Raw genomic sequence first — 26,616 nt, forward strand, 5'->3', positions numbered from 1 at the left:
GTTGTGGAGGAATTCTAGAAGGTTGTGGATAAGTCATGCATGGGGCGGTAAGTGTCTATTTAAGCAAGGCATATGAGCATTTCTAAATCAAGCTCAAGGAGAAGCTTGAGGAGTAGAAGCTCAAGGAGTAGCTTGAGAAGGAGAAGCTCGAGAAGTAGAAGCTTTGGAAGGTGAAAGCTTCAAGGTGTGAAAGTCAGAAGGTGTGAAGGCTTTAAGGTGTGAAAGAGAAGGAGGAAGTGAAGAGTGAGTTTTCCTGAGTCTGTGGACAGAGCGCCGAATGTGAGGCAGTTTACAGCAGGATTGTGATGGAGTTGTGAGTGTGTAGACAGAGCGTCGAATGTGAGGCAGTTTACACTTGGATCTTGGATTAATTTTGTGAGAAGAGCTAGTGATTGCGGTTTAGAAACAAGGAGGTTGCTTGGTGGCTTGTGAGCACAAGTTGAGATCTCAGAGGTTTCTACTAGAGTGTGGATATAGACTAGCTTGGGTTTGGATTGGATCTTGAGAGATCTTGTTGCATTCTTTGTCATGAGTTGGTAAGGGTGGTGTGGCCCTTTGTCAGTGGTATCAGAGTTGTATCTTCGTCAGTGGTATCAGAGCGTCAGAGCGTACCCTCATCATTTTGTGTTTGTAGACACTTAAAACAACATTTGGAACGTGACCTTCCTTTTTTCACAGCAGAGCAACTCCCTTTGTAACTTGAACAAATCTTGGACTTGGAACACTTATTGAAACTAGGAAAACTACAACTAAAACTACTCTACTGCACTTGGACAACACTTAGGGAAAACTGAAAGACTAACCTATTCTATCCTAACTAGCAACAAGATGCTAAACAAAACCATTTACTGGTTCTAAAAAATAGCTGCCTTTTCTCTTCAATTTCCAATGAAAACCACGCATATAGGAAAATAGGAAGATATGGAAAAACAACCAACATTTTACCAGCTGGTGCAATAATTCCTGAAGTATAAAATCGACAATACTTACTTCATCAAGCTGATTGAACAAATTGGCATCTTGGAATGCATTAGTATGTTGTATTTGCTTCTTTTCATCGACATCTTCATGCTCAGGTGTTGTTATAACCAAGATCCTCGCACTTGTCTAAATCTGAGACAAATATTTGACTAGACAACCTCTTAAGAAGGTGAACTCAGAATTCTTTGTGTTGGCAATTTCTCCTTCTAACTCTTTATCATGGTTGTCTTGCATAATTTCCTGCCATATCATCTCCTCTTCTATGGTTAAAGGACCATCATTGTTTGTTGGGGCATCTAGTAACTCATCAACAGGAAATTGTTCACATATTGACACATTTTCGTCCATCATGCAAGTATTTGACATGAACGTCAATATTCTCATAGAAATTTTCAATAATGCCATCAAAAAGATCCTCCATACTTTGATCAGCTTCTATATTTTTTGAAGATACCTCTTCAATTGCAGCTTCTTCACCTTGCTCAACAAAGGATGGTAATTCATCAACCCAAGCCATGCCATTCTCCCTTCAATCCTCTGTCATTACAACTAATGGGGAGTTGTTAGTTTCAAAAACCATCATCCTTTCACCAGCTTGCTCAAAATATGTAGGCAACACAGCTAACAAATCAAAACCAGCAACCTCATCATCATCTTGTCTTTGCTCTTGAACCTCCTGAATTGGTTCTACCAATGTAGAATCAACAAGAATATCTTTTCCTTTATCCCTTTGATCTTGAACCAGCTCAGATGGGACAACCTTTAAAAGGTTTGGCATTTGAAAATCAAGATAGTTGGTCCAAGAAGGCTGCCATATCTGTTTGATACTTTGAGTATTTAGTTCAAGCTCATGAGATGACTGAAAATGAGAATTAATGAGGTGATTTGGATGGCTTTGCTCATTTAGAGGCTTATGTATAGGTTGTTCTACTTCTTTTGGGCCCTCCACCTTCATGGGTTGGTTAACAAACCCATGAGATTCTGGTTTGAAACTAGGGACACCAGGGGATTGGGTCTTTATCTCTAGAAGTTAAGCAAATAACAATCTCATCTGCTCTTCCTTCATAGCTATCTCCCTTGCAAAATATTCATCACATTGTCTTTGCTGCAGATCTATCACCTGCTGATTTTGGTCAGCTTGATAAGCCAACTTGTTCTGCTGCATCGTATGCTCTCGATGTCTATCAATGCTTCTCATCTCCTCATGAAAGTGTAACAAATAATCATCTAGGCTCATGTTAGCAACATGTTGAGGGTGATTCTGAAAATCATCATGATAGTTGGAAATAAACTGGCCTTCATGGGGTTGTTGATGCATATTGGTAGATTGCCATAAGGTTTGAGCAGGGATGGGTGGATGGTCAACATATGGAATTTGTTGGCTATTTGCTGCTGTAGGATATTTTTTATTGTTTTGGGCAAAAAAGTAGCATAATATTCTTGATACGGCTGGTAGGATGTGATACGAGGATTTTCATGGAAATGAGGATGATAAGGCAGGGTTGAATAAAAAGAAGACATGCTAAAACATTTATATATGCTAGAAAATTGCTAAAATCATTGAAAACCAGCATAACCAGGTTTGATTTTCCACATACCAGCACTTAATCTGCTTGAAACCAGTGGATATTTTTCCAAAGTCATTAGATGTGTCTCTTTGCTACCTCCAAAGGCAAAAACTACTGTACGCATCTAACAACAGTAATATTAAGCTTGAAAAGAACCGAGAAATCAGCTCTTTGTCCCACCCAGGCGTGCCAAAATTGTTCTCTCTCAAAAGTTGCACCCTTATGCCAAGTTGCAAAACTTAGCCTTCTAGAGAAACATGAGATCATTCTAGGGTTTGTGGGTCACCCAATTGAAAAAAACCTCGGAATTCTAGGCCGGTTCCTATAAGATACATTCACTTAAAGCTTAACACTTAACTTTTTGAGGGAAAGGGATAGAAGGATAAAATAAAATGAAACCTACTAACTTCTAAAAGGTGATGCACCAGGTAAAGCTTGGCTAAAATTGCATAATAGAACCTTGCACAATTTGATCCACAACTCAACTCTCGTATACACAACTCAGTATTACATATGTCCTCGCATCAACAATTACAAGAAGATCATGAAATGATCACAATTTTAATAGGAGAAAATTCTGTCCTCAAACCTCAAAACTGCTTTTCACATTAATACAACTTGTAACCTGCAAGTAAATATATATTTCTGCATAGAGGTACTGTTTGGTAAAGTGCAAGATCAAGGAAATGGAAGGATAACTTCACAAGAAACTTCACTATGACACTCAGCACACAAAATAACAGAAAATGAGAAGGAAAACAAAAATGTTATTGATCACCAAGCTGCCAAAATTCTGCCATACACTTTAGTACATGAGTTACAATAACTCCATTAATTGTTGTCAAGAACTTAAAGAAATTACATAACAGCCAACCAAATGGGAAAAGAACTGCCTCAACATGAAGACCGTGCACAAACTTATATACTTTTTCAGCCAAATGCACTGATCAGTGAAGCATAAATGAATGTTGGGTCGGATTCCACAATCAAGCCACCTTTTGGGTCCCTCAAAACACTCCAAAAAGGTAAATAAGTGCTCAAAAAGTCATTCCTTATTAGCTCCCACATAAAGGTTCTTCATAAATGCACTTTTATCTCCTAAAATATACTAGTAAAGTCTTTGAAAAGTAATAACTTTCTGACCTTCAAATCCCATCAATATAACCTTACACCTTGCCATAACTCTCCAAAATATCTCTGTTTATATCTTATATTGCACTTTAAGTAATAATTATTAAATAACTTATAATCCATTTACTTAATAAATATCAATTAAGTAATGAACTATAAAGTATTTAATACGTTTATTTAATAGTTATTAGATTAATTAATAATTTATTATTTAAACAAAATTAACTATGTTAATAACATTTATTGAGTGATAATTAAATCGCTTAACAATATTATTAATGTAATAATGTTCATTAAAAATTATAGATTATAAATTATGTAATAATTTTTTATTAAATGATACAAAATAAAATATTTCTTTTTATCTAAAAGCTAATTTCCATATTTTGTAATTTTTAAATAATATCAAATAAATGAATTATAAAAGATCATTCATAACTATTGTAAAAAAAATTCAATACAAACTTATAGAAATAAAAAGGATCTGAAGCTTGTTATCATTTCCAAAAATCTAGAAGCTATTTGTTGATTTTTCTTTAGATCTAAAACCTTGGGGTAAAGTTTTATACAAGAAAACTCTGCTTCCTTCCTCTTATAGCTATTGCAAATGTACCCTTGTTGCTTTGTAACCCTTCAACTTGCTGCAAATCTGACTCTTGTATTTTGGCTCAAACAAAAATGCACCATTGATTGACATAACTATGACTTCCTAAAATGAGTCGGGGGGTGAAAATTACATAACACTTCTCTCATATGATTCTTATTGGTTCTTGATTACTTACCCCTTTGAGTGGGTTCCAATTTTCTTCCAACACCCTTTTTTTCTTTTTTTGTATGTAGAAGTAAAGTGTCCTAGTTTTAAATTGACATTGCTGAAAACTTATGGGACGTACAATTGAATTTATTGTAATAGTATACTCTGTTAAGTAACATGGATCGTGTCTACAAATGTAATTATATTGCCATTGTTATTGATATATTTCAAATGCAGATTTGGATCTCATATAAGTAAAAGAGAAGGAGACACATCTCTTGAAGAGACGTGTCTCAAAGGTTTAAACATCATTAATTAGTATAAAATAATATAACTAACCATATGTATAATATATACATTATTATATATATATATATATATATATATATATATATATATATATATATATATATATATATATATATATATATAAAGGAATATTTATATTACATATTACATTAATAATGAAACTCATGATCATATCAATCTAACTGTAACTACAAACTTAACTCTCCCTCTTAGTTAGGAAGGATTGATACAGAACATCTTATGTTTTTGAGTATACGAAGAGATATCATCTTAGTATGATATTCTTAGAATGGCATAACTAAGGATATCAACATAAGTCCAACACACATATATTATATATATCGAATTTGCTACGATTCATAATGAGACTAAATTTCTCAACACTTTTTCTTTTAGCGAGGGAAATTAAGCAATTACTATAGCTTTAATATAAGTTAAAATACCACCTTAAGTGTGGTCTATAATAGATTTAAGTTATGGTGTCCGGCAATATTTGACCCGAAGAATCATAACAACTTTCATGGTGTCCGGCAAAATCTGGCCTGAAGAACTATGATAAGTTGGTTATTGAGGTGTCTAGCAAAATCCGGCCCAAAGAACCAAGATAACACTTGCTCCAACACATTTTAAGTGTGAGGAGATAGGTCGACTATTGAGAAGATCGTCACCTTACAATAGTTACCTTTTGTCCATTATCATTACTTCTGGCACACTGGGACAACAACTTAATGTAGTCTGTTATGATAACAGATCTAGTTATTGATAAGATCGTCACCTTTCAATAACTCCCCTCTAAATATATACATCAATGAAAGATCTTCATCTTTCATGACATAATTATAACAGCATCATATAGTAACTCACATGATATCCACCATGAACCAAGTCAGACACTGGATCCACCATAGCTGCTACTAGAGGTGGAACAAAGGGTTTTCACCTCATACTGCTCTCTCATAGAGAAGAGCACATTACAAAGAATTTCTTTTATAACTTCTCATAGAAAAAATATCATATACAAAGGAATGCATCTCAAAATTTCTCTCTTTGAACATCGATCCTAGGAAGTCAGGTCCGCTAGTTACTTCCTCAATACTTCCTCATAATATACATAGGAGTAGGCCCATCAAAATCACACAGATGTGTTTCTAGACTCCCTCTGAATATCAATCTTCTAAGCTCCTGCATTTCTTTAGAAGAAGTGCCATACTCCCTCTTAATGTAGAAGAATCTTGTAATCTCAATCATCAAAGATGTTTGCTTCAAGAGCCTCTTTTTATCCATCTTGATCATCAAGGTCTTTGGAGCTACTATCATTAGATTGAGTCTGCACAATATTAGGTAGCATATGTAAAGTACCAACTTTCTTTTCCTGTAAGAACATCCTCAACATAAAGGAAAAGATCAAGGCAAATAACCTTTATAGTATGTATAGAAATTACAAATAAGAGAGAGATAAATGTCAAAAATAAGAATACTTTCTACACATGAAGATTCAGAAATTGTCTTTTTAGATTGTTTGAGAATGGAACATCTGCCCTCTAAATAAGGTTCAAGTAGGAATGGAACATTGACTATTATTCCCCCCACAATGTAAAATTTCCACTCATTCTTATATTGTTGAACAATTTTGTATCAAATATGACGACAACTTTCTACGTTCCAACTTGCTCTTTTCGTCCATTTTAGCTTAATAGTATAAGTGGACCCAACTCGTCTACAATACGCCAATATCTTGATTGAGTATGATTGTGCCACTTGAATGACTCTACAACTCATACATCAGTTTTCATTTATCATTTATTGTAAATGGTTCAATTGAAGTCACCACTTTCTTATGATGTACACAAGGGGTAGGCTCATTAAAATCACATATTTGCATGAATTATAATCCTCGTGATTGTTACAATTTATCGATCACTAAAGATTCCATGACAACATGGTTTACTCCCTCTGAATCAATATGATCGAGATCACAGAAGGTTGACGAAACCATATCCTCTATTTGCTCCCTCTCTTTCAAGGTTGCAATTGATGAATTGTCAAATGTTCGGCTCCCTCTTAATCTCCATATCCCTCTTCCTGTAATAACATTCTCGGGGGTAAAGATCAAGGCACACAGTTCTTATAGTACGTATTGAAAAATAAGAGAGAGCTAGATTATATTCAATATAAGATATTTCCAACAAAATGTAGATAATTAGAAATTAATGTGATACTCTGTTACTTTTAGAATGATCCCTACTATTCCAATATAGTAAATATCTAATTAATTTTATACATGCATTTATTACATCTTCTATATGCATAACATAATCTATATTTCCATCATATTATTTTCTTATATGATCAGTATCTCTATTTATATTCAGTTATATTTATAAGAGATATTTAGAAAATATATATACTTTATAATCACCATATATATATATATATATATATAATCCTTTTAAAATAATGTATGAACCTTTACATCTCTATATATAAATGAACATAAGTTCATAAAACTGAAATAGATTCGTAAACATACCTTTTGAATTATTAATAAAGTGAAGAAAGGTTCTATTTGTATAAATTACCTTTTAGCTATGCATTGTGTCCAATAATCTTCCACCCTTAACACATGTCCCAAAGGCTGATCGTACCAAGAGATGACTCAGTCTCATCTTCGTGAATGTTTCCTCGTCATTAGCGGAATACACTACTAATTGTTTGTCCCTTATAGACAAGAAATTCATTTGGAACGGTTGAGACGCCACACAGGTGGGAGACAACTATGCTAGGATTTATAAAATTTGATTGCGTAGAGCCTCATAGAACTGGTGATAACCCATCACGTAGACCATTTCCATGGAAGTTATAACACCTTCCTCTACAAGATTTATCATTTCCAACACACTGAATACCATGGACCCTGTGTGATACTCATTCATCAGCGCCAAAAGCTAATCACTCATTTAGTTTGAGAAGCCGCAATCTCTATTTGAACCATGTTAAATTTGAGGATGGCTGCAAATGCTTTCCATAGAAATAGAATGTCTTTATGCCTTGTACCTTCAATACTAATGAGTCGAGAACTTGAACAATATATCTTTGAGCAACATTGTATTGTCACCCTACTTTATCTCATGGTAGGCCACCATAGGGCTTCCAAGCCCATGCTTTCATTTCTACATTTGTATGCTACTAACATCAACCTCGTCATCTTTCTTATCTAAAAATCTCAAAGTTTGTAGGAGCTAGACATTTTATCACAATTGAACCTGTGTCTCACATCTGCTATGATTTTCCATAGATATGCAATAAGCACACTTGTGGTTAATACAACCTATGTTACTGACCACGATAACTTTTATGAACAAAAGTTCTGATAGGCCACAATGATATTATCATCACCAAGTCAAGAGTAAGTTATGATCTCTCATAAGTCTCTGATATTTGTGACTAGTCTGTGATTTCCTATAGGACACCACAATCTTTAACTTAAGAAAAAATCTATACAAATATGCTCATGATGTATCAATGTTGCCTCACACTCAGTTAAAAGATTATGTCAAATAGTGATCACTAAGAATCACGATGCCTTAGGGTTAGATATCACAAGTGGTGCCATTGTATGCCTTAGATGTCGATTAGAAGTTCACTGAATGCATAACAAATTCTTGGCCCTGTGAGGAAACGAAATAGAATCTGAAGCAATTTCCCTCATTCTACCTCCATATGGGTCCGTTTCCCAAGGATAGTTCTTGAAATATCTTAAATATCCTGGTGAGGGCTTTAGACAAAATGGGGTTCTCACATAGTCGAACTTTGCATAAGAGCATAAGTTATTCAAATTGTATCATGCCTTAAACTCCTTGCTGCAGCACTCATATCCGGATGTTGAGTTGTCAAGTCAATGCTGACTGTAAAAAGAATTGTATCTCCTTTAATATTATCTGTAATGCTAGCTTTGGGATGATATTCAATGCGATGTTTTTATATGTTTTCGAGACATTGACCATGGTTTTGTGATGAATATATATTTCTTTTTCCACAAAGCATTTGTAAATACTGATCACTTAGTATTTATGGCACTATCTGCAAATATTATTACAGTATCATAAATCACAGCTCTAATCATCCCAACATAATCTATGTGAATGACCTTCTTTCCTTGAGGCTATGGTTGTGAAGATCGCATTAAAATTAAGATCAAAGCAGGGATAGAGATGGACACCAAATTGTAGATAGACACCAATCAGCATTGCCCTTCAACATCTTTATTGAAATCTACTTCCCAAGCTTTGCTCTGATATAGTTTAACAGACCCATCAATCACTTGGATTTTTTTTTATCCTCCTCCTTCTGCCACACACTCCATGCATATATGAAGCCTTCTTTTCCATCATCTAATCTTCCTTCCAAATTATCACAGTATCTGATTTTCTTACATCTGCAACTAGGCTCTGATACCATGTTAAGTAACATGGATCATGTCTGCAAATGTAATTATATTGCCATTGTTATTGATATATTTCAAATGTAAATTTGGATCTCATATAAGTAAAAGAGAAGGATACGTGTCTCTTGAAAGGGGACATGTCTCCAAGGTTTAAACATCATTAGTTAGTATAAAATAATATAACTAACCATATGTAAAATATATACATTATTATATATGTATATATAAAGGAATATTTATATTATCATTAATAATGAAACTCATGATCATATCAATCTGACTGTAACTACAAAATTAACATACTCTAACACCCTTTTTTCTTTTTTTGTATGTAGAAGAAAAGTGTCCTAGTTTTAAATTGGCATTGCTGAAAACTTATGGGACGTATGATTGAATTTGTTGTAATATATACATTTCAATGATTTTAACTACAAATCTACTTGAATAGAAGTATGGAGATGCTTTAACACAGATACAAATCTACCTAAATACAAATGTATATATTTGCTAGCTTCTTTCTTAAGGTTATCAAGGAATTTTCAAAATTTGAAATTATTCTCAAATCCTAGTACTCTACTGGAAGATTATAAATGCAAACCACATTAGGGCTTTCAAGATTTTATGGTTGAGCAGATGAAAATTGGCTATTGAACCTCTATGTTATTCATCCACCATCCAACATTTGTCCAATAGAATTTTTTTGCTTCTATATCTATCCACTCAATGATGAAGAAACCTTTTGGGATTGACACAACGCAACTTTTTATCCAAGTACCATTTATCAATTTCCTAATTTTCTCATTAGGAAACTAGTAATTAGTAAACTTTGCCAAAAAAAGCTTTTCCCTCAATCAAAGCACAGATCACTCTATCTAAATGTACGCTAGATTTATTGTTGGGCACAATGATATGGCCTAAAGCATTTTAGTCTCAAAGGAATTGTGACCTAGTTCATAATTTTTATGTTCGTAATCCCTCATTTTTGGCCTTGAAATGTGATCTTTTTGTTGGCAGTTTTTACTGTCATTAATGTCAACACTTTGCTTATTGGCAATATGTTTTTGATGATTGTTATTGGTGTCAAAGATTATATGGTAGCTAGAATGTGGAGAGATCATTGAAAGTAGGATGTGATGATGTTTTCGTAAGTTGTCATAGGATCCAGAAGGTTGTATAGAAGACTGTTAGTTGATGGTGTTCTCTGTGTGGATGTCCACCTACTCGATGTTGATGTCAACACCAAGATAGTAAAGATGATGTGCTTGGTGATGTGGTTGTGGTGTGTTGTGATGTCATCATCCCCTCAACATTGGCATCTTATGTGTTGCTGATGATTCCATTTCAATGATATGCTCAATTGTATTGCTGATCAAAAGTATTAGCATGTTGATGTAGTGTAAGGTTGGATGTCGATACTCATTGGTGTTGATAACGATGTTTTATAGATTAGAGAAGGAGATGAGAAATGGACTAGAGGTTCATGTTTTGTTGCATGACTTATTGATTGTTAGCAGATATAATATCATGATGATCTCGTATTAAGATGAAAATTAGAAGTATTCAGACAAGAAGCTTTGAGATGAGATTAAAAGTATGGTATTTGTGTTGATGGTGTGTGATGCCAGAGGATGTCGTTGTATCTCTCCACACTCTAGTACGTTGGGATGATAGTGAAGATGTTGCGCTTGGTGATGTGGTTGTGATGTCACCCCCTCAACTTTGATGTCTTAAGGGTTGCTGATGCTTCCCATTTCTACGAGATGTTTAATTGTATTGCTGATCAAAATTATTAGCATGTTGATGCAGTATAAGGCTGGATGGCAACCCTCATTTGTGTTCATAATGATATAATGTAGATCACAGAAGGCGATGAGAAATGGACTAGACATCATATTTGGTAGCTAGATAAGATAAGATAAATTTAGTAGTGTACACCACGAGACCACATCGGTCTAAGGCACTGAAAAGCGTACGGCAAGGCAACAACAAGAGCACCAAATGGTGCCCATAGAAAGAATAAAATAGGAAAGGAAAAGAACAAAAAAAGAAAAGACTAAAAATTCCTCACAGGCAAGTAGTCCAGAAATGAACAATATGGTCCGGGGTGAAGGTGTGTCTTAGACCTCTCAAGGAGTCATTGGAGATAAGGTGATGCTATTGAGTGTACACTCTGCAACGCTTCACAAATCTAGTGTGATCTGAAGAATGATCAAGCGATCACTTTGTCCCCCAAGCAAGGAGCCCAGGTGTGAAGGAGGAGGTGATGAGCTGGTTTGAAATCCTATCTCGACAAGAATCTGAAATTGTTAAGTGTGATCCCAAAGCTGCATGGCCTCATGGAGTAGAGGGTAAGACACCGCTGATTAGTGTATCTGAAAATTTTGAAAGGGACTTGCGCTTTCTGAACAAGCAATAGAACTTGCCCTGATTTCATAGGAAGGGGGATAACAAAAAACAAAATGGGATTGAATGACTTATTGATTGTCAGCAGAGGTGATCTCATGATGATGTCATATTAAGATGAGGATTAAAAGGATTCGAACAAGAAGCTTTGAGATGAGGATTAGAAGTATGACATTGGTACTAATGATTGTGTGAAATAGGTAGTTGTAGTATCTCTCCTATATCTTGTGGATGATTAGTTGCTGCAACAAAGGTGTTTTGGTCATTGAAGAATATTGAAGTATGAAATTGAAGAGCTTTGTTGCTTTCTTGGGAGAAAGCTCCAAGTTCCTTCACATATGACACTATAGTCTTGCAGTTTGGAACATGGATTGTATGTAGTGTGGATGTTGCACTCCTATTCTTTTAGGTCCTTAGTATTGCCACAAATGTCTTAGTGTATGCCTTTCCTCTCCTCATCCTTTGCTTTCTTGCCAAGTTTATTCTTTCCTCCGTATATTCTTTTCTAGTCAATCATTCTTATTATTAATGTTTTGAAAGAGTCTAAAACTATTATTTAACATATTTGCAACTAAATCTTCTTTTTGAATGATTCTTGCCATGTCTAAAAAGCTTCTAAAACATTTTTAAGTCTTTTTTTCCACATTCTTCTTCTCTATCCTCCTTTACTTTCCTCTATTGTGGGACATTGCTTTCAAATTGCTTCCCTCGAATCTCCCCCGTCCCATTGAATTTTTTTTATGGTCTTGACTTGAATTTGTACTTAGGACTTAAAAGCTGGATGCAATTCTTGATTCTTCTGGAAGATGGCCTTGTGTGGCTAGACTTTCTCTGCCTTTCAGAATTTGCTCTCAATTTCAATCTGAATTTGTGGGTTGATAACTTGAATGTTTATCTTTCCTTCTCATTTGAGTCCTTGGGCTTGAGCCATCTTCTTGTAGCATCTACTTGGTTCTCTTCTTGGAGTCTTAAGCTCAACCTTGACATCATCTCAACCTTTCACCTTGCAAAACAAAAATGAAAGCTTTATTAAGCCTTTCTATCTCCTTGCAATGATCAATGTATTAGGTATTTCTAGAGGCTTGAAGAAAAAGTTCTTGGGTGGAAATCCTAAGGCAAGAGGATTTCTAGGGTGGGAATGTTTTGGCCAAAGGATTCCCACCAAGCATGATAAAAAAACTGTCCCAATTTCATTCACTTGGCATTAAAATTCCTTTCTCTGTAACTATCTAATCTACCCTATTTTGCACGAGGAAATTAAGGCTAAAGGGAAAGGCGGAAATTCCAAGTTGGGAGGATTATTGTGGTGGGAATTCTTTGGAAAGAGGATTTCCATGATGGGAATCTTCTAGATAGAGGATTTCCACTAGCTTCCCGTTCAACACTTTCCAACAATTCTCTTATTATCAATCAATTTGAGAGGATTAATGTGGTGGAAATCCTTTGGAGAGAGAATTTCCACCAAACACAATTTATCCTTTTCCTCAAATATTTCAAACCTTTCTCTTGTTATCATTAAATCTCCTCTCAAGTAGCATCCTTCATCTCCAACTCTTGTTTAGAATTTTAAAAAATGGAGGGGGTGGAATTCTTGGCAATTTATTGCTCCATTGTTGTTCATGATGTTTAGTTTATGCCTTAGACCAGATTTGAATACCTTTGAAGGTGGTGGAATTTTGGGCTTGGGAGGATTGATGCAGTGGGCATGCCCTGGAGAGGATTTCCATGGTGAGAGGATTCCCAAAAACATGATGTTGCCACTTAGACTCCCAAAACTTGCCATCTTGCACCCCTAATGCTATTCATTTTCAAGTTTCCATGTCTTAACAAGATTTTGGATCAATTTTGAGTTAATGAGGAGAAGGGTAAAATGCTAAGGGGAGAGCATTTCCACGATGGGAATCCTCTGGTCAAAGGATTCCCACCAGGATCGTGATTGTAGCGTTTATCCTTTAGGAAAATTACCATTCTTCCTTCTCTTCATCATTTTAAGATTGCACACAGCCAAGTTTGCACCACATTCCTTTGTCCTAAGGTGAAATCTTGAGATTTTGGGTAGAAATTATAGCTGGTGGAAATCTTGGAGTTAGAGGATTTCCATGGGGTAAATCTTCTGATCAAAGGATTTCCACCACTTACCAAATTTGTTCACAATCCTTCTCCCATCTCCCAAGCCTATAAGTCTTTCTTACTTAGACTATAACTTTGCCCTTCGCTAAGACTTAGGCTCTGAAAATACCTCAAAATGACATCAAATCCCTCAAACCTCAAACAAACATTACTTCCCAGCTGGCCGAAATTGCCCAAACTTACCCCTGGACTTGGAGACTTAAAAATGTTGCCAACTAAAACCACAAAAGATGATGACTCCTACTTGCTAAAGCAAAAAGAGGGAGTCTCCATTTGCAATGGGACAATGGCTGAAAACCCCACAACACATAGATGCAACAAGAAGAGATAAAATGATTTTTATATTTTTTTTAAAGCTTACCTGAGCATCTGATTTTGCTTCAAGATGCACTTCAAATCGGCTTAAATTCTTGCAAATGACTTTGCAATAGCTTGGGAGGGTGTTTTGTGGCTTTAGCAGCAAACCGGAGCAAATAAAAATGAAATGAAACTTACTTTTGCCATCAAAACTCTATTATACTACTGTGGCCAAGTATTTAACAGAGACTCACTGAATAACTCCAAAAACTCAGCGAGTTTTGGTAAACTTTGGCACAAGTTATTAGCGAGAAAAAGTCACAAAAACTTGCAAGTTTTTTTTTTTGACTCGACAAGTTTTCTGCGAGTTTTGCATCTATGCTACTATTTGTAGAAACAAAGCAAACAACTGTAGAATAACAGTATACAAATATATCTATTTTCCAACAATTGAAAAACATGCAACTACATACAGCTGTGGAATGAACAAAATTATGACAGTACAGAGTTGTAGATGAAAGCATACAGCTGTTAGACAAAGTGGATAGTTATGGAGTGAAAGTATGGAATAAGAGAATATAGCCGCAACCATTTTTTGCTGAAGGAAATGCATATGACTGCAGACAGTTGTTGAATGATGGTGTGGAAATACGTCAGTGGAATCACTTAATTAACTATTATTTATTAGCAATGTTTTCACAATGAATTCTGAATTCTGAATGCATATTGAGTGTTGACAATTAATTCTGATTCTTGAACAGAAATATTATATTTTAAGTTTCCATAATATATATATCTATGCTCTATCAATGTTTTTATATGAATAAATGTATATATGCATGCTTCATCCATGTTTTCAGAGAACATTTCAAATTTCTCTGTATAATATTTTTTTCCTATATTTAAATAGCCTTCCCCTTTGCCATCCCCTAGCCATCCCCAAAATTAGCAAACATATTGGCATCCAGAAAACCTGTCCCTCATCCTCTGCTGCCCGAGTCTTAGAAACTTGGAGTAACCTTGACAAATGAGTCGACTTGATCTATTATACATGTATTTGGACAATAATATAAATAAAAATTTCATCAAAACAAAACACAATCTGTTTTAATATACTTAATATTGCTTTTCTTAGACAAAGATAAATCAGTGGATCTCAAAGTGCATGTACACGGTACTGGGAAATGATTCATTGAAAGTAAAGCTTATCTTGAGAGAAGACACTTCTTCCAACATTACCTCCAAGCTGGTGGACCCCAGACCTTTGAACATGTCAAAAGAAGCAGCTGTGACCATTCTGTTTGCAGAAGTAGCTTCATTCTTTTAGACAATTTGTTGTCTCTAGCTGCATGGCTCAAACTACCTCCACCCTCATTGTTATAAGATCAACCCCCCGAGATCCTAATCAACCCATGCATGAAGATTTTCAAGTGACCTCGATGCTTGAATTTGGAAGTTGGAAAGGACTCGCTTAAATTCAATGTCTTACATCAGCTTCTCGACTCAAATCCATTAGCTAAACTCTTTGAACTTCTTTGAAGATAAGAATGATATCCAAGTAGAGTGAAAGCAGTTTGAAAGCAAATAGGTAAGTGCATGTGATCAAAAGAGAAAATGAAAGCGTCTTAATGTCTTATAGGTGCCTTTTGGATTTACAATTGATGTGTTTTCTTTTTATTGAAGGTTTTTTTAATTTAAAATAGTGTTTCTTTATGTTTGGGTGCCAGCTCTGTGGACTCAGTGAGTTCCATATTGGGACTTGTGAGTTTGTAGAGAATGCCAAGTACAGGGACTGGACTTGGCTGGTCTGTGAGTCTGATCCACAGAAACACTGGGGTTACCTTGAACCACAAGTCCAGCTGCGTACATGCAGGGGTACTCATGAGTTAGGGTGACTACTTGACTAGATGCAAATTCATGCTAAAGACTCCTAGATCCTAAAAAGGGGGAGGGTTGACATTGTAAGCTCATCCCACCATATTTACTTTTAACAATCTCTGCTGCTTTTAGATTGTTATAGTTGTTTAATAGCCATTCCCCCACTCATGAAAATTGAAGAGAAGTTTTGCCATCTGCTTAACCTCATTCCCACATCCAACCATCTGAGAAAGATGGAGAGACACTAGACGAATTTCTATCACTAAAGACTAACAAAATATAGAAAAATAATTATAAAATCCAATCTATAGACATACATATTTTGAAATTTAGGTCCTAACTCCTATACCATTAGATATATAAATTATTTAATACAGATTTTAATAATTGCGTATCTATATAGGGGTTCTTGAAAATTTATCGTACCCATATCTGATACCTTATCCATTTCCATGGAACTCCAAATATGCATATATACATTTGTATATACCTCACATGTATCCATTTCTATGCAACTTTAAATATTCACATATACATGTAGATGTGTACGTACATGCACACACGCACGTGTATGCATTACATTTCTGTTTTTGGCAACAAGTTCTAGTATGCCACTTATTCATTTTTTGCACTAATTTCAGTAGTGTGATATGGTATTGTAGTCTCTTTGTCACTAGGTTCTACCATGTTCATTATTCTTTCCAGTTTCATTCATTTTTTTGTTGAATTTGTGCAAACAGAACCTACTTTGGGCAAGCATTGGTTTCATCATTCTAAGTGATTTTTATAGATTTAAAGCTCCTCGAGCTCATGTAGCTCTGCAACTCTTTATTCGTAGGCAACAAAAACCAGACCACTGTATTAGGCTTGGGTTTCTTCTTATTGTCAGTCTTGGAAACAATCCCTATAACTTTATTTAGTTCTCATCAAGCTTTTTGAACATCCCTTGCATTTCAATTATTTATTATATTAGAACTTTGAACCTCAGATCTTTGATACAACTTCTGGCAATCAAAATGGTGAGTCCAGACTGATACCTAGACCAATGGTTTCTGTTAATTGCTTTAGGTTCCTGTTAGCAGTATAACTTTATCAGTCTGTAATGTCCCTTTTTCTGGTGATATGGACACTGAATTTATGGAATTCCTCCTTCAATTATACAATGGAAATGCTAATATATGAATTACTTATAATTATGAATGCAGTAACAGTGAAATATGAATACAATGACAATGAACTATTAAGTAAATATGACAGGTGGTGACAATTGCTACAATATTGAATTATGAATGCAATGTCTTAGTGTATATATACAAGTACGAATGACTGGTAATTCCAAATGCACTATTGCAATTTAAATATGCAGTTGTAATACAATGACTTTTTCTGATATGACAATATATATTATGCACGATACACTGTATGGCTGTATCTGATCTTTCTTATGCAATATTTGCTTGCTATCTACAGGATAACCAATGATCTTAGGCAGAGATATGCCATTTCAGATAGTCTGATGTTATATATGCAATGGTCTCTGTTAAAGGAGCAATCTCTGATATTTATCTGATGTTATATGCTTTTTAATGATGCTGTCTCTGATATGCGAGTGAATTGCGTGCACTGAATGGTTGCTACTGCAACTTTCTATGCTTTTAGTATTGAGCGGATTCCACAAGGGAAATAAAGTTATACAAAACCAATTCTTCCTGTCTACTTTTCGAATGATATGTTCTCTATTAATATGTCCGATAAGAATGGATGCCATTGAAGAGACACGACTATTTATGTTATGAATGATTCACACCTTCCTATATAATTCGAGCAGTTACTCCAATCACTGCCTTTCCAAGTAATAGACGACTGGCTTATTTTCATTAATAATTATTAGTCGTGATTTGTCATATTGCAATTTGCCACCCACATATGCTTTGTAACATTTGCTAGTATATACATGTTAACAGGGAGAAGATAGGGTCATGTCTTTGTGGACATTGACTCCCCATTCTTTTGTCTTCATATCCTTGTAATCGCTGAAATGTCAATCACTGTTATGCCATCCTTGTATATGGGCTATGTCATTGTTTGAACTCTCATTTCTGACTGGAGTTGATACATGACAAATATATCGCTGCTAATAGACTCTTCCGAAATCATTGTTCCTAAATGATACTTGCGTTTGGGAATTAATTGGTATCTTCAAGTCTTTCTATGGCTTATTATTACTCTTTTATTGATGTCAGTCATTAGTGATGATAAATTTACCATATGGTGCTTCCTTACTAATCCTTAGTTGTTGTTGATAGGATTGCAAAGCCATTTCCATTTTCTATTCTACACTTGTTAATCAGTTTATGCTTTCACAGATGGACCAGCTTGAAATCAGTATCATTCATGCCCGTACAAACTACTGCTCACTGCATATGATAATCTTTAATATTAGTACATGATAATAGCTGGTTTGTTCACATACAATTTGTGTTTTGTGGATGTTTATTTTAATAAGTTTCAATATTTAATTAAAACCTATGCTCCACAGAGTTTCCGCAACAGGGACGTTGTATGAGACAGGAACATGTTTCCGCTACGGGGATGGGTCGAAGCCAAAATTTAGGCGATGGGACCTTAGGGGACGGCGATTAAAAACTTAGGGTATTTTTTATATAGAGAGACAAAATCCAAATATGCATATCATAACATTGATAAACCATTCAGCATACACATTTTAGAAGATCAATGCATGAAATATTATCAAATGACAATTACTAATTGCTTCCATTATAACAATATCACATACATATATAGCAAAAATAAAAATGCCTAAAGGCTCTTAGTATCATGGATGAAATCATAATGAAATAAAGAGATGTCCAACTAAAATAGTAAGTAGTAAATACTAAATACAATCTTTCCTCACTGCTACTGCTCTATGTTTTCTTTTTCTTCCTTTTAGCAAGTATGTCAAATTTAAAAATGGGTAGAAGAGTTGGTGTTTTAGTCGACCAAATATAGTTTGCATATTTTTTTGTCTTTAAGTCAACTAGGTGCCCGCACAAACAACAAAAAATATACTAATAAAAATAATTGGGGGTGTTTTGCATTTATCTGGCTGGCTGGTAAAAAGGGGATGACGAGCAATTTTGGGGACGACTGGAGGGGACAGCCAAAAGTTTTGGGGATGGTTGGAGGATGGCAAAGACGTCCCTGATACTGTTGGCCATTCCCAAGTTTCCTAAAAAAAATAAAATTTGTCGTTTTGGAGATGTTTCCAAATTTGGCAAAAAGGGGACGGCTCAAGGGACTACAAAACTCTGTCCCCGTTTTGTACCCGGGATGGGTACAACCTCAAAATCATAGGGTACATGTCCCCATGGAACACTAATTAAAACTTATTAAAATTGTTCATTGATTCAAGCCCCAAGTTTGGGGACATCACACAGTCCTTCAGTCTCTAAGCCATTCCTTGGGATGATCCATGTTCAGATCCTGTATTATTTGTAACTCAGACCAGCTTGCAACATTGTGTAGCTGGTTTAATCTCTGGAGGCAACATTTGTTGCTGGTATCAATTTTTGAATTTGTGTGATTTCCTCCAATACTTGGCTAGGCATTGTGGTTTGAACATTTATTTTGAATTTTACCTTCACGTAGATTTTCTGATGTTGTTGGCTCAATGTGTTCAAATTACAAAGGTGGTATTGTTGCTTGCAGTTGGTCAACACTGGACACAATTACAAAAGTATTTGGCTCAAGTCCCCTTTTCCATGCATGTGCCTACCATTCACTATATCCTTTTCACACTGGCTATCGTGGGACCTAGAATTTTCTTATTATCTTTTCCTTGCATTGTCATAGCTCCTTTTGATGATTCCTACAAAATTAGGGGATAATGGATTTAGCTTAGGAAATAATAAACTTCAATGCTGATAATGTTGTTTATTTGGAGATTTCTTTTCCAATCTGTATATATAGTTTACTTCAAGTTCCATTTGCTATATTTCTTCAATAGTGATTCTCCAATGTGCCATGTTTTCTTTGAATATTTTTTTCCAAGAGTTAATATCGATCTGTTATGAAAGAGAGATTTATTGATGAATTTGTTTGAGATACATTTGTATCTGAAGTGATGTGGTCATTATAGTCAATAGTTTGTTGGAACTGACATTGTAACGCCCCACTTGAGAACCCAAGAGAAATAAACCTACTATGTTACAATGTTTATTGAACCATTATTTTAAAAAAAGGTTTATACAACATCAAAGTAACAATGTGAAAGCAATATACTCATACAAATCAAATACACATGTATCATTACAATAACAGTTTCATTCCGGGTTCCTTCATGTCGAGTCACGTTTATTAAGAAGTTTTATTAATAGTTTGAGGCTCACGTACAATGTCCATAATCATAAAATGAATAAACAATACATAATCTCATATATAAGAACAATTGATATGATAAAGCACATCCAAAAAATATCATCCACCACACATCGCAAGGTATACAATAATAAATACAAGTACAAGAATACAATACAACATCCCGTAGGATCTTTAAGGCACAAGATACATGAATACACATTGATACAACATCTAAATAGAAATCTTCAGGATAAGAATAAAAATGATAATGATACAACTACATCAATGAACATCCAGTATCTGTTAATCTTAGGGGGACCCAAATGGTAAGAATTCACTACCTCCAAACCGCATGGTCACCTAATCAGGTTCCCACTCCCACTGTGCAGGGGAGATAATGTGCGATCCACATACAGATATCAAATCATAAAATCTTTCTTAGGCGAGGAATACTAATAGCCATATCTACCTCAAGGGTATACAAACTATTGATAAAGAAAATATAATCAATGCCAAATGTTGAAAGTACAATAACCAACAGACAAATAACTATCACTAATGAGAATAAATCACCAATCAATAACTCCAACAATAAATGCACCACCAAAAGTAACATCCACAACAAGTACACCACCAGAGGCAAAAATGAAAACCATGAAGGAGACTCAGGCTATTTACTAGGGAGTGTCATCACATGGTAAAGATACTTGAGTTACCTTGGACTAGTCTCTCAGTAGACCTCGGACCCTCAAGCATTGAGTTATCTTAGACTGGTTACTCCAGACCTCAAACCCTCAACATGACCCCTTGGAATCAAAATAGCCTCTCATGAAGATGAGAAATATTAGTCATACCTCTCATTAAGTATCTTCTCATTCCCATCCCTGGCATATATACAAGCACTTAAGGCATGAGTGAGGCAATATCTCTAATTTATCTTTTTAATATTGTTTAAATATTTTAATTACTACGTTATCACCTATGTTACCCGAGGACACATTTCCAGCAAAAATTGACCCCGTCCCCACGTCCCCCCATTCCAGAAACTTGGAAACTTCTGGAAACCTTTCCCTTGGCCGTCCCATAAAATTAATGTTTCAGTTTTGATAATTTGTTTGATTTCCACTCTCATGTGAACTCTAAAATTAAATTATTTAACACAAACATTATATGTTAAGGTTCTATAACTTATATAAGCATGCGTTATCCATGTTTTTATATGAATATTTAAAATTTTCCAGTATATTTTAAATTTTCCCTACTTTTTATATAGTTGTTCCCACTGCTCCAAGAAAATAAAATCCGTCCTTGAAACTTGTTTCCCCATGTCCACACGTCCCGGAAACCTAGGGTAACATAGGTTATCACTTATTACGCAACTTACAAGGAGTTACCTTGGTAGCCTACTTTGGGCCCTAGCCCCCATTGCAACACTCATAGAAGTGCACCTAGATAACCTTCTAAAAGCTCATAAACCACAATTGTATCTCATACCACAAAAATAATAGTAATGATCGAATTTGGTTCCATAATAGGCAATCCAAAAATAACAGTCGACTCTCAAAACACTAGTCATCATAAATGATCGCCAAGTAAATCTCATAAACATAAGTCTCAATTTTGAATCATAAAGTACATCATGACATCCAATCAAATAACCATCATAAAAGAAATCTCAAAAGATGCCTCTAGTGCACATCCTAGTTTGATTCACTAAATTGTTCACAAAGAAGCCATCATGAAATAAAACATGACATAAAAATTCTAAAACCATCACAAAACAAATACCACAAAACCTCATGTAAACACACATAAAAAAATACAAGATTCCATCATTTGGTTTGGATTAGATTGTTTTCAAAAGTTCAATTTTACACTAAAATCAAGTTACGTTATGAAGTCAAGTTTAATTATAAAAGGTATATAAGTATAGATAAATTTAGTATTTTAATTATTTAGTAAGTTCAAAATTAATTATTATTATTTGTAAATCACTAATATTTACCAATAGAGAAAAACAATTTCAAAATTCTTAACAATGAGTTTTTATGTATTTCCTCTATGTAAATCAGCTGGTAATTTAAATGGTATGATCTCGTATCAAATGATATGGATCTACAACCTATATCAATAGAAAGATAATTTAATTCGACATATTATAAATTAGATAATTTAATTCAACATATTATAAATTATTACTGGTCCTAAAGAAAATGTAATTTGAATGGTGTAAAATGTAAATCTTCCTACCAGCCCTAATCAGGTATGAAGGTCACCAATTTATAAAAAAAGAGCATAACTTTTGTTTGAAATGTTGGGTCTTCATGAAAATCAAATAAAGTATTCATAATAGACTTATTTACAATCATAAAGAAGCAATTTTCTTAATTATATATCTTGTAAAAGTTAGGGGTGACTGTTCATGTGTCTCTAATTGAAAAATCAGGCTCAAATAAACCTAGTTTTAGTATAACAATCAATATTTGACCATGACCGTTCACAATAACCCAATATGATTTTTATATATGTTAAATAAAATCCAAAAGTGTCTTTATATTTTTAATAAAATATTAAATGAACGTTATAGCAAAATCGTATGTTTCAAACTCTCAATCCAACACACAAGTAACTATAAACAAATTTATTCATAATCAAGAATCTATCCATTTTAATTAAATTTATATAAAATGTTAAAATAATAATTATAATTACCAATACCATGATTTCTTTTAAATTTTCTCTCCTAAGATTTCCAAACAAACTTTCTCAAAATATTAATTATGCCATAAACACTATTTCAAGAAAGCTCTACTAATCTTTAGCTCTCGAAAAAATCAAAGGTCCTTATTCACACTCAAAGCTTGATTGATTCACAATCAAGAAAGCACAAAGAATTAATCTTTCCAACAAAAATTGCAAAGAGATTTGAAAACCCCTACCTTCAAACACCAAGTTGATTTGTTAAGAAGAAGAAAACCCAACTATAGACTTCACTCTCAAGCTTTAAAAAATTCTTACTTCAAAATCTAAATGCATAACTTGTAACTTGTCTCACAAAATCTTGTCTCATAAAATCTTTTTTCTAAATTATCTTTTTTTGTTGTCCAAAAGTATTGTACTCTCTAAATGACTAGGATAACCTCTAATAAAGAAAACAAAACATTAAAAAACTAACAATAGTAAAGTTTCTAAAATGAGTAAACTTAAAAAACAAGGTAACTCAAAATAAGGTCATAGATTTTCTTTGTTTTCTTATTATTATTATTTTTAAAACAAATAAAATCACTTCACTTTTTTTTAAAGAAAAGACATACATAATTTCTTTATTTTCCTTTCTTCTCATATTAAATAAATAAAAATTGAGGCCCAAAGTGGCTGCCAGGGTAACTCATTGCAAGTTGTGTAACAAGTACTTAAAATATTTAGACAACATTAAAAAGATAGGTTAGAGATATTGACTCTCCCATGCCTTGAGTGCTTGTATAGGCCAAAGATGGGAATGGGAAGATACCTAGTGAGAGGTATGACTAGTATTCGTCTTCATGAGAGGGTGTTCTGGTTCTGCATGGATTATATTGAAGGTTCGGGGTCCAGAGTGACCAGTCCATGGTAAACCAATGCTTGAGAGTCTGAGGTCTAGTGAGAGACCAATTCAAGATAACTCAAGTATCTTGACCATGTGATGACACTCCCTAGTATGTAGCCTGGGTCTCCTTCATGGTTTTCATATTTGTCTTTGGTGGTGTACTTGTTGTGGATGTGACTTTTGGTGGTGTATTTTTTGTTGAAGTTATTGATTGGCGATTTATTCTCATTGGTGACCGTTATTTATCTGTTGGTTATTGTACTTTTGACATTTGACATTGATTCAAAAGTTAGTATTCTTTCTGTGGTTGTATTTCTCTTTGGTTTTGATACTTTATTGTATTTGGTATTTGGATGTTGACTTGGTATGTGATGAGTGTTCCTTCAACTTTGGCTATCTTTTGTTTATCAATAGTTTGTGTACCCTTGAGGTAGATTTAGCTATTAGCATTCCTTGCCTAGGATTAATTTTATGATTTGATATCTATATGTAGATCATACATTATCTCCCCTGCTTGGTGGAAGTGGGAGCCTAATTAGGTGACCACGCGGTCAAGAGGTAAGGACTTCTTACCATTTGGATGCCCTTAGATTGATAGATATTGGATGTTCGTTGATGCAGTTGTATCATTATCATTTTTATTCTTATTTTGGAGATTTCTATTCAGATGTTGTATCTATGTGTATTCATGTATTTTGTGCCTTAAAGATCCTATGGGATGTTGTATTGTATTCTTGTACTTGTATTTGTTATTGCGTACCCTACAATATGTGCAGTGGATGATATTATCTCGATGTGCTATATCATATCAATAGTTCTTAACTTCTTATGTATTTGTTTATTTATTTTATGATTATGGACATTGTACTTGATACTCAAACTATTAATAAAACTTCTTAAACGTGACTCAATGTGAAGGAACCCTTGAGGAATGAAACTGTAATTATAATGATTTATGTATATTTGATTTGTATGAGTACATTGCTTTCACATTGTTACTTTGATGTTGTATAGTTTTTTTTTAAATGGTTCAGTAAACATTGTAACATAATAGGTCTGTTTCTGTTGGGTTCTCAAGTGGGGCGTTACGGACATAATGGCTGCACAAAAGACATTACTTTGTATTACGAACTTCAAAACATTTTCACAATTTTGTATCTTGAAGTGGTGTCCTGAAGGTTAATCTTATAGTCATCCCAATGTCCATTGAAATTGTTCTGTTTTTTCCTGTATTATGTATGACTATCTGCTGCACTCCTTAACTAGGGCAGAATAATTGCTAATTGAAGGCAAGGTCAGGTGCTTTGTGATAGGGAGTACTAAAGAGGTTTAGTAGTATATAAAAAGATGCTTACAGACCAAAGAAGAGGAACATATTACAGACAAGTAGATTATGAAGTTGATCTAAGCTTGTTTCTGATTTTTATGTTTTATTGAATTATTAATTCTGGCAATACAGTTCTGATTTTATTTTCTCATTTTACTATTAGGGTGACTTATTGGCTGTTGCTGGAGGAGGCAGTGCTTCTGTGAAGCTATGGGATACTGCTACATGGCGGACAGATGTTTCTCTTGCAGTTCCCAGAGGAGAAGGTGCCAGTGGAAAGTCATCAGACAAGTCTGGAGGAAAATTTGTTCTGGCTGTTGCATGGAGCGCTGATGGCAGAAGACTTGCATGCAGCACGATGGATGGAACAATAGCTGTGTTTGATGTGGCACGTGGCAAATTTTTATACAATTTGGAGGGTCACTATATGCCCGTGAGATCTCTAGTATTTTGTCCCACTAATTCTCGGATCCTATACACTGCTTCAGATGATACACATATTCACTGCTATGATGTGGAAAACAAGAGCCTCGTCTATGCCATGTCCGGACATACAAATTGGGTTCTGAGCATTGATGTGAGTCCAGATGGACAAGCCATTGCCTCTGGATCCAGTGACAGGACAGTTAGACTTTGGGACCTTTCCATGAGGGCGTCTATTCAAACAATGACCAACCATACCGATCAAGTGTGGGGTGTAGCATTTCGTCCACCCTGGGGTCAAGATGTGAGAACAGGCAGACTTGCAAGTGCTTCTGATGACAAAAGCATATCGTTGTATGACTACACTTGAGCTTTGTTGTCTGCAGCTTTTTGAGGGTGTCTTTTAATGTGATCTTTACGATATCTGTCTGCCTGCCCAGTTAATGGTTGAGCCCATGGCTTATATTTCCACCTTTGAGTCAGAAAATGGTTGTTTTGTAAATTTTTGTCATAGTACATAAATTATCTTGCGCGTCCTTTCCTTTGTTGATCTTTATTACAATTTATAAGCTTCTTACAAAAGTCTGGAATTGATTCTTTTGAGGACAGAAAAATTGTAGAATATGAAATTAGTTTTCCAGAATATGAAATATGTTTTGATCTCAACCTAATAAAGAATATGAAATATGTTTTCGAGAAATACATAACATTATTGGACTTTCCAGGGTTCATCTTTTGGGGATTTAGATTGGTGGTAGTGGTACAATATAATTAGCATGACCTGTTTTTTTTTTCAAATTTTTACCATTTATCGTGAACAGGGAACAGCCATTTGCCAATCCCTTGAACTGTTGATGAACAATATTCATTAAATTTCAATGGGAGGTTAATTTGCATTTCGTATGTTGTTTGTAAGAGTGATCCATAACTGATGGATGGCCATTAGCTGCTTCCCTTCAAGACGGTCTATTTCTGGCAAATCTCGGGTAGTTAGCTACCCTCTATTAACCGTTGAGCTTCATC

The 26,616-nt window shown here is 34.6% G+C and overlaps 1 protein-coding gene across 1 annotated transcript in view; it reads left to right on the plus strand.

Moving 5' to 3' along the window:
* Positions 1 to 26,259, plus strand: part of LOC149535113 (WD repeat-containing protein VIP3-like) — a 78,733-nt gene extending 52,474 nt beyond the window's left edge. The window contains exon 2 of the mRNA XM_089804832.1: positions 25,334 to 26,259. Coding sequence (XP_089660958.1) covers positions 25,334 to 25,963 — 630 coding nt within the window. The 3' untranslated portion in view covers positions 25,964 to 26,259. The remainder of the gene's footprint in view (positions 1 to 25,333) is intronic.
* Positions 26,260 to 26,616: the final 357 nt, after the last annotated feature.

This window comes from Cupressus sempervirens, chromosome 10, assembly GCF_028749045.1.
Source record: "Cupressus sempervirens isolate cs-2001-9-10 chromosome 10, ASM2874904v1, whole genome shotgun sequence".
Lineage (NCBI taxonomy): Eukaryota > Viridiplantae > Streptophyta > Pinopsida > Cupressales > Cupressaceae > Cupressus > Cupressus sempervirens.